This window comes from Atta cephalotes (assembly GCF_000143395.1).
Source record: "Atta cephalotes unplaced genomic scaffold scaffold00010, whole genome shotgun sequence".
Taxonomy (NCBI): domain Eukaryota; kingdom Metazoa; phylum Arthropoda; class Insecta; order Hymenoptera; family Formicidae; genus Atta; species Atta cephalotes.
In genome coordinates, this window is record NW_012130074.1 from 3,664,539 (window position 1) to 3,673,689 (window position 9,151).

At 33.4% G+C, this 9,151-nt stretch overlaps 1 protein-coding gene across 1 annotated transcript in view; it reads right to left on the reverse strand.

Moving 5' to 3' along the window:
• LOC105627750 overlaps positions 1 to 9,151 on the reverse strand; it is a 111,576-nt gene that overhangs the window by 10,657 nt on the left and 91,768 nt on the right. Inside the window, exons 13-15 of the mRNA XM_012209029.1 lie at positions 3,212 to 3,616; positions 2,633 to 2,735; positions 2,137 to 2,328 (exon numbers count right to left, since the gene is read on the reverse strand). Coding sequence (XP_012064419.1) covers positions 2,137 to 2,328; positions 2,633 to 2,735; positions 3,212 to 3,616 — 700 coding nt within the window. The remainder of the gene's footprint in view (positions 1 to 2,136; positions 2,329 to 2,632; positions 2,736 to 3,211; positions 3,617 to 9,151) is intronic.

Genomic DNA, 9,151 nt, shown 5'->3' on the forward strand with positions numbered 1-9,151 from the left:
ATATATATATATATATACTACTACTACTACTACTACTACTACTACTACTACTACTACTACTACTCTCTCTCTCTCTACTCTCTCTCTCTCTCTCTCTCTCTCTCTCTCTCTCTCTCTCTCTCTCTCTCTCTCTCTTTCTTTCTTCTTATACAAATATTATCTTGGTGCAGTCGATATATGAAAAAGTCGAATAGATTAATAATTATTGTGATGTGACTGTTGTAATTGATAAAACTTCAAAGTAAATAAGATATTTGAGAAATTTCATATTAGTATGATATTTCATATTAGTATATTTTAAGTGATAATGTAACGTTATCAATACTTTGTAATTAAAATACTGCAAATATTCAAATTGTATTACAATAAACTTTAATTATAAGATTCATTGTGTTTTGTTATCTATTTGATTTTTCAAAGTTTAATCATGGAAAATCTTCCTTTTCCAATTTTCTTTATCCAATTATGCTTATATATCTGTAAGTTGAAAATTAACAATTATTTATTAATTAAGAAAAATTACTTATTAAGAAAAAAATTTATTCCAAATCTGTCAAAGTATTAAAAAGATAATATAAATTTTAAGATGTATGCGAACATTTTTAATGAAAATTAGAAACAATATTACTCGTAAATATATATAAATTAATGATACTTTACTTTTTGTTCTCCGTCAATTGTCGACATTATTATATCTTCGATAGCATCAAAAGAACTTTTATACGGACTTTTGTACGAAATGATTAATATACACACAACAATTGTATTTCATGCACGAAATATATTCAGGCAACAACAGACTCGAACATAACAAGTTCTTTACACTGTGATTCTGGACGACCGCACGAGCTACTCCATATCGACTAATGACGAGCGTGTTTCCTTTCTCGGTATCCTGGCGCTTGCGATATAAAAACGAATCACGAAATGGCATAAATGAATCTTTGCGAACGTGGTCAAATCGTAGAGATGACTAATTCTGGCTCTATCGAGGAAACAGTTACGACAATAATACCGATAAGCATGAATGAATATCATGTTATTATTAATGACTAATGTAAGTCATCGTTTATAGCTAAAAGAAATATATAAAAATAAATCGTCCGAGATTATATATATGATTTATATTAAAAATATATATTAAAAATAATGTCCAATGTCGCGCGTGTATGTCCTTGTCTCTCGCGAGAGATTAATTCGGAAAAGCGAATTATATTTGCTGCAAAAAATATTTGAACTTTTACGTATGGAATCAATTATATCTTTACGAAAAGAGCCATTTGTTAATTCGCAATCTAATCTTGATCCAAAAACAAACAATAAAGTTAAAAATGCGCACTTGATTTAATTAATATTGAATACTCTCTATTACAATATTCATCACGATTTGCATCAACTGTTGGATCGGAACAAAAGTTCGTAGTGTTAAAAACTTCGAAATTCAAATAGCTCAAACAACTTCATTAAAAATGAACAAAACTTAAATTTTTAAGTTAAAAGGATTTTAAAGCTTGAAATCTCTACTTTCGAAAAGTCACTATATTTTTTTGCGTTTCTTTGAGTGAAATAACTTTTATATAGAACTTTTATATAGAAAACTACGAGCTGTACAAAATGGGAAATTTTCTTCTCACTTTGTAGACCTGTGCCCCAAAAAAACTTGCGAATATTTTTTAATTTTCTAACATGACAACTTAAAGTTTTCTGTACAAAATCGTTCCTAAAATTTTTTGTTACTGACATATAATTAAGGAGTATAGCCACAACTCAAGATGTTTTAAGAGATAAAATAATGTATTTCGAATAAATATTCGAATAAATACGTTAAAACATAAAATTGTAAATTTTGTTGACTGAATTATTGCGCATTTCAAAAAATGAATTTTTAAAGTTAAAACTTGTCTTAATATCGAATGGTATAATTGCAAAATTATATTATTCCAAATTTTTTTTAAAAGCATAAGATATAATACAAATAAAATAACATTACAAACTTTTGTTCTAATCCAATATTTTTATGTTGTAAGAAATTAATGTATCGATATCATACTGTTTTGTGCAAACTGAAACATTTTCTGAAATAAAGATGTGAAAGGAAATTAACATAACGATAAGAGAAAGGAATAAAAAGTTTACCTTGAACTTGTCAATCAGTATCTGGTTGATGAGCTCGGACTGGGGCCGCAATTTATCGGTAACTCGCCTGCGAAGAGCCGGAGGGCTGTCAGTGTCGTCGGGAATATCGTCCGTATCGTGGGACTCGGAGCTGTCACCACCCCCCATCACTCCACCGCCACTGCCCCCAGTCAACGCTCCACCAGATACCATCTATGTCATTCGTGCAAAATGTTTACTTCCCTCATGTGTCAACTCTTTTTCGTTGTCGAGTCGTGCAACACTTTGAAGACGCTACCTAAATCCGTCCGAAAGATGTTTGGAGGAAGTTTGAAAGATTAAGATGATCTCTCAGCCGCGTAAGATTCTCCTATTTCGTCTAAAAACCGTGCCAATCTTTCAAACACCCTTAGACGTCATTCGAACATTTCTTGAACTCGCAACTTATTTTTCGAAAGAACATAGAGAAAATCAGAAAATTTATCTTTTTCTCTTTCGTTTTTTTTTATCTTCTTACCTCGATTTGTATACCGCTGTCTCCGCTGTTGCATTTGGCGTTTCGGGCAGCTTTGTTGCCCTTTTTTCTCTCTTTGCTGCTCCTCCAAACAAGTGGGCCAAACCTAAATATATTCGGTGAAGTCACACTTCTCCTCTCAAGATGATTGTTATTAAAGGATCAATCTTTTATCACTTTCTATGTCAAACATGTAATTGAATTTAATTTGATAGTTTATGTTTATATAATGGCTAAAATTTGGGATCTACATTAGATTTAGAATTAGAATAGAATTTTAGACTCAATATACATATTATATTTTAAAAATAATTTCTTTTTCTTTAACATAAAATATATTTTAAAAAAGATAATTATTATTACATATATATATATATATATATATATATATATATATGTGTGTAAAATATATTGGATAATATACAGATTCCTATATAGAGCCAACTTTTCATTCAAGTCACCTCTTCGACGAGATGAACAAATTATTCTTTATACCTATCATATTCAATGTTGTAATAACAATATCTTCATGATCTAAGTGTTGTACTCGATGTAAAAAGAGTAAGAAACTGTGATACGAACCGAAATTTCTGGTCATTGCTAGAATCGTCTTTGTGTTGGCTTTGACTGCTTTGCTCGGAGGTGGTTACGGAAGGCGATTCTGTGCCTTCCTCCTCATCCAATGGTCCGGTGCCATCATTGTCTTCCACGGGACATTCCTCGTTGCTCTCCTTACTGCCCTTCTTGTGGAACCTCAGCGAGAAGCTCTTACGGAATTTCTGCAGTACGCTCTCTTGCTGGCTCTGTGCGCGATGCGCAGCATTTTGATTTCCGCCGGTGGGCACATTGGCAACATTCAGGACGGAAGACGGTTCTTGCAACCTGGAATGACTGACCAGAGGGATCGTAGCTTCGGCCAAGGGATGTTCAGTCGTCACGTGGCCTGTCCTTGTTCCTTCGTCCTCTTCGTCGCCAGACCATTGTCGACTGTAAATAGAAATTTCCCCTTTATTCATTTTACAGGAAATTACATGAAATGAGAGGAACTGACAAGAATTTAAGGAGCTCCTAAGGCAAGAAATTCCTGATTTTCCATATCAAGAATTGCTTTAGAAATTATTGAATTCCTTTCGATTCCCGTCTATCTCTGTCGACTGGCTTAATTCTTATGAGACTCAGCAGGAATTAAAAAAGAATCTCTTGCATAATTGATCAAGATGCGGAGTGTCCGGGATTAAAGCGGATGTAAAATGGATCCGACATAAAAATCTGACATAAATTATATAGATTCAATTCCTCCATTCAAGTTCTAAACGTATCACATAAAGCTAAAGTCAATATCTCTCCATCCCGTGTATGGCATATGACTACAAAAAAGCATCGAGAATGATAGAAGGGACGATCTACAAATTTTTGCATTATAAAAACGGAATCATTCAATAGTTCGCGGATTGAATGGTCTTTAAATCTCACAAGAATAAATTCTCTCTCCGTTTCCATTTATTTTTTTTTCAAACGTTATGACTAACCGATGGTCTCCGAAAATCAACAAGAGACAACTACGCGAACCACCTCTCATGTTTTGCATTATTCAATTTGCATTATTCTATTCACTATATGAGGAGGACGTGGAAAAGACGCAAGACTGATTAATTACGAACGTGCTTGGTCGAAGGCGCATAACGAGTGCATGCGCGATCGCAGTTAACAAAATGACTATCCGAAACTGAACAGCGGAAATGCGTCTACGTTCGCGAAAGAGGAAACCGGTCGAAATATTTCGCAAACGTTTCACGAATAAAGTTGCATTAGCGTTTCGTGAAATTATTTAGCGTGGCAATTTTGTTTCCATGCGTCGTCGGATCGCTCCCTACCGTGCTAACAAGTGCAGTATGAATTATTCGTCCTCGTGCTAAATACGTATAAATATATCCTATGTAATATGAGCATCCCTCCGTGATGCAACGTTTCGTTAAAATTATCATGGCCGCGCGAACGTTTATGATAGGGCGAGGAAACGTTTAATGATGTTAATTGTGCGCGCATTACGGTTATTAATCATAAAGGAAATATTTTTTTATTAACTATTATTGTATAAATGTAAGAAAAATAGATACTGCAATGCAAATAATAATAATTATTTGTTTAAAATATTTCAAAAATTCACATATCTGTAAATCTATAATAAAAAAAGTTCATCACGAACATCCAATTTATCCGAAATATATTCTAAATCCTAATAAGAGTTTAAGGTTAATTAAAACAAATTTGATTTGCTTATATAAAGTTGCTTTTCCGATAAATTTTATATATATATTCTTTAAAAAAATAATACATTTTTGTTTTAAATACATATTAATAAGTTTTCTAAAGTATAATAAGTATATTTTAAGATTATCAAAAAAATATTCTTTGTGAGGGAATTCTAAAGTCGTTTGCATTAGCAACTAAATCATAATTTTTGTATAACAATTACATTTTTTCTCTTTTACAGATTCGAAAATCTTTTTCTAGCGATAAAGTAAAAATTCTACACACGCACGCACACGCACGCACACACACACACACACACACACACACACACACACACACACACACACACCGCGCACACACGCGCGCGCACCACACACGCGCGCGCACACACACACAGAAATGTCATTCTACTATTAAGAAAAGTAATTACTCAATTTACTTTCTTTCTTTTAAGACTTCTTAATATAATGATATTGTTCTGTGTGCGTGTGTAAATTTTTTTAATTAATATTGGAGGCGTATAATCGCAATCGCTCGCTATTGTATTAATAAGATTATATTGTAATATTGTATTATAGGGTAATATTGTATTAATAAGGTTCTGCGTTAATTAATTATCATACTAAATATTCCATAAATTCCAAATCTTAATAACAAAAGTGCCATTTACCACAGAATTTATTGTTAAAATCAAAATCGGAGATTTATTGGACAAATCGATGCATGGAAACAAAATGTATACACCACAAATGAATGAAGAACACCATATCCAATTAAAGTGGACGTCTAATAATATTTTTATTTGAGTTTTACAAGTTCTACTTCAAATAAACTACACGCCGATTATTTGTTTATATTTTGAACACGCCCGTTAATATTAATAATATTAAATTGCTTGTCAAATTCAATTTATGATATTACGTATTCCAGTTTAGAACTGTGTGTTTATAGAGACCGATAAATAATCAGCGTGCAATTTGTTTGAACTAAAATTTACACAAACATTATTAGGCATTAAGACCTACTTTGATCGGACATGATTTTTGCTCATTTGTGTTAAACATTTTCCAATCATTTTTCTTAATATTATATATACTATTTCTAAGAAATTAAAAAATTTTTTTAAAACTTTATCAAATAATATAATTATATAATAATTTCTTATTGTTAGTAAGACTATAGGGACGTCTCAAATTATACATCTTTATAAAAATCAAATTTTATTAAAGTCTATTTAAATTTATCTAAAAAAATGATTTTGACGTCTATTTTTTTCCTAAATCTGGTTAATTGGAAATTTTTAATATTTAATCGCTAATCAAGCCTTGACATATTTTCTCATTAAAAAATTTTTTTGATCTGGCAAAGAATCTGGCAAATAAAAAAAATATTCATTAATTTGGAGACATCTTGTGACGCATCAAGAATAAAATAATTTGTTACATTGAACATTCTTTCTGAATAAAATCTCAGGAAAAGAACTGGTTATAGCTTTTTTAGGAGGGGTTTCAACAAGGAGGGAGTACAACAGACGGATGTAATCGTCTGAATCAGTTTAATCGGAATCACGCACCACATCATAAAGGATATTTGTCACGAGCGAGTGCCTCTCCTTTCGTATGCCAATCCCTTATCCTTCCTACGAATGTGATCCTCCGCACGCAAAGCCGCATCTCATGCTCTTCGACACTTTACCACATCATCATCACGAAATCGTGGCACATTACCGCGAAAATCACGTCGATATAAATGCAATCAAAACACTTAGAATTCCATCATTTTCAATAATTGATTACTATAATACAGAAAATGTATGTGTAAAAAAAATTAATCGCCGAAAAATATCAAAAATATGACATTAATAAAATTCAAAATCTCTTCGCGACATTTTTCTTCTCCAAGCAAGAGAAGTGTTCTCGTGACGAAAATGATTAAAAATAAAAACCGTTTGCAATTTGTCCGTAGAAGTGTCGATGTGCCGCCACTCGACGAGAGAACTTTTGAAGGAAGCAGCATCTGGCAATTGAAAACAAGGCGGCAGCAGGAAGTGCAGCGGTCGACGTTCCACCGGCGACTGAGAGCTTTCATAGCATGAACGAGAAGTCTACGGACGTATGCGTGTGACCGAGTATACTACACGCACGGCTTGTGAGTTGTGCTCGTGAACTCTTCCAGGAACCGATTTCGAAGGGTCGATCGCATCGGATAGCATCAGGTATAAGGCGAAGGGATATGCAGCATCTTATACCCCCACACCTTATATACTTTCCTTTTCTTTAGCCCTTCTTTCTTCTTTCTCTCCTTTTCTTTTTTAGCGGTGACTACAAAAGGCACCATTTATCCATATAGCGACAGAGGACCTTACCTTTCATGCTTTTCTCAATCGGCAGGACGCCTACATTCGGAGAACGCAACGTTTGATGTCTATGCAGATATATACATAGATCGTTAATTCTGTGAGGTTTGACGAAAATCGGAAAATCGATTCGACAACGAATATCATTGATATTTTGATGTTTTTATATTTCTGAAGTTATTTAAGAGAAACAAACAATTTAATAAGATAATTGATGATGTAATATGAAGGAGAAAAAAGAAAGAAAAGAGAGAGAAAAACAATGTAATAATAAATTATAAATAATAATATATATTTCTCTTTCTTTCTCTTTCATCTTCTTTTTTCCAAAATATTTCAAAATAATTTTTTGAACTTCTCAACTCGATCAATTTTCCCATAAAATTTGCTACGTTATTCGCGCTTAGAAGTTTTTTAAATTTCTTATATTATAAGATTTCACTTTTCTCTTATTAAACGACACGGTAAATATTAAAACGTTAAAAAATAAATTAAAGTAGCTCTATTTACCCTCTTGTTACAATCGAGGTATATTACGTTAAGTAACGCTATGACGTCGGGAGTAACACGGGGGTTAATCAAGGTCGGCACGAATGCAGAAGATCACGAAGGGTAAGGAAGTCTTTCAGCTCTGTTCACCTTATCAAAGCGGATGGCCCTTCTTAGCGGTAAAGTAGAGCCTGCACAGTGCTCTTGGCTAAGAGAGGGAGGATGTAGACGAGATAAAAAGCTGGCAGGGCGTTTTCTATACAACTTGGTAATTAGAACATCCGTCGATCACATGTGTGTATGTGGACCTGGACGTCCAAAGTCAATGCACCGCAGGTAGGTCATCCGAAATAACGCTCTTATTCGCGCCTCGATAAATATCTCTCTTTCTACGCGACATACAGACATAGCATACATATCATATACACAGACATACACATTCATGTAATGCAGAGATTGGTGAATTGCGAAAGAGAAGCTTGAAAAACATGGCACTGTGTGAGATCACGAGCGACCTTTGACGCGGCTTGCCTTTGTCCTCTATCAGCAGGACGTTTTTTTCTTTTAGATCATTTTTCGTTTCAGGAGAGTCCTCTTCTGACGTCTTTTTGCGGGAGGTCCCGCTACCGCAGAGACGAATGACAAGGAATGCAATTATCACGAGCGAACAATCAGCGCGATGAAACTGCACAAGACGTCGTCCTAGGTTTCCAATTTATCTCAAAGAGATCGAGCGGCGTTAAAAAAAAATGCATCTTATAATTATCTCCCTCTGGAATCGTGTCGATGTTTTTTTGTCGTACGCAACATTTCTAACTATGTTGACATGTTCCTGTGTGTGGTTTTTTATTTTTTTCTTTTCGATCTACATTCAATTCGCTGTTGCAGCTTTGACGTTACCGCATCATGGATGAAACTGCCATTCAATAAATGTTTTCAAAACGCGGTATTTTATCGACAATTGAATAACACGATGTCATCGATTTTTTTTCCGCATGTACGAAATAGAATTTCGCTACTACTCGTCGTCAAATATTTGGTAAAAACGGACTTTCACTCGTTTACGAAAATAGCACATCATAAGATCTGGACACCAGATCTTCGATATCACACATATTAAATATTAAACGAGATTACATTTAAAGATTCTAATAATTAAAATTAATATTCACAAAAATGCTTTAAGCACACTTACATCCGAAATAAAATTAATTATCTATTCGTTAAACTACAATAAAATATACTTATATAAATAAACAATACACACACACACACACACGCGCGCGCGCGCGCGCGCACTCTCTCTCTCTACTTCTCTCTCTCTCTCTCTCTCTATACGTATATATATATATAATAAATAATAATAATAAATAACTAAACTAACTAATAAGTAAGTAATAAAGTAAAGAAAGTAAAAGTAAAAG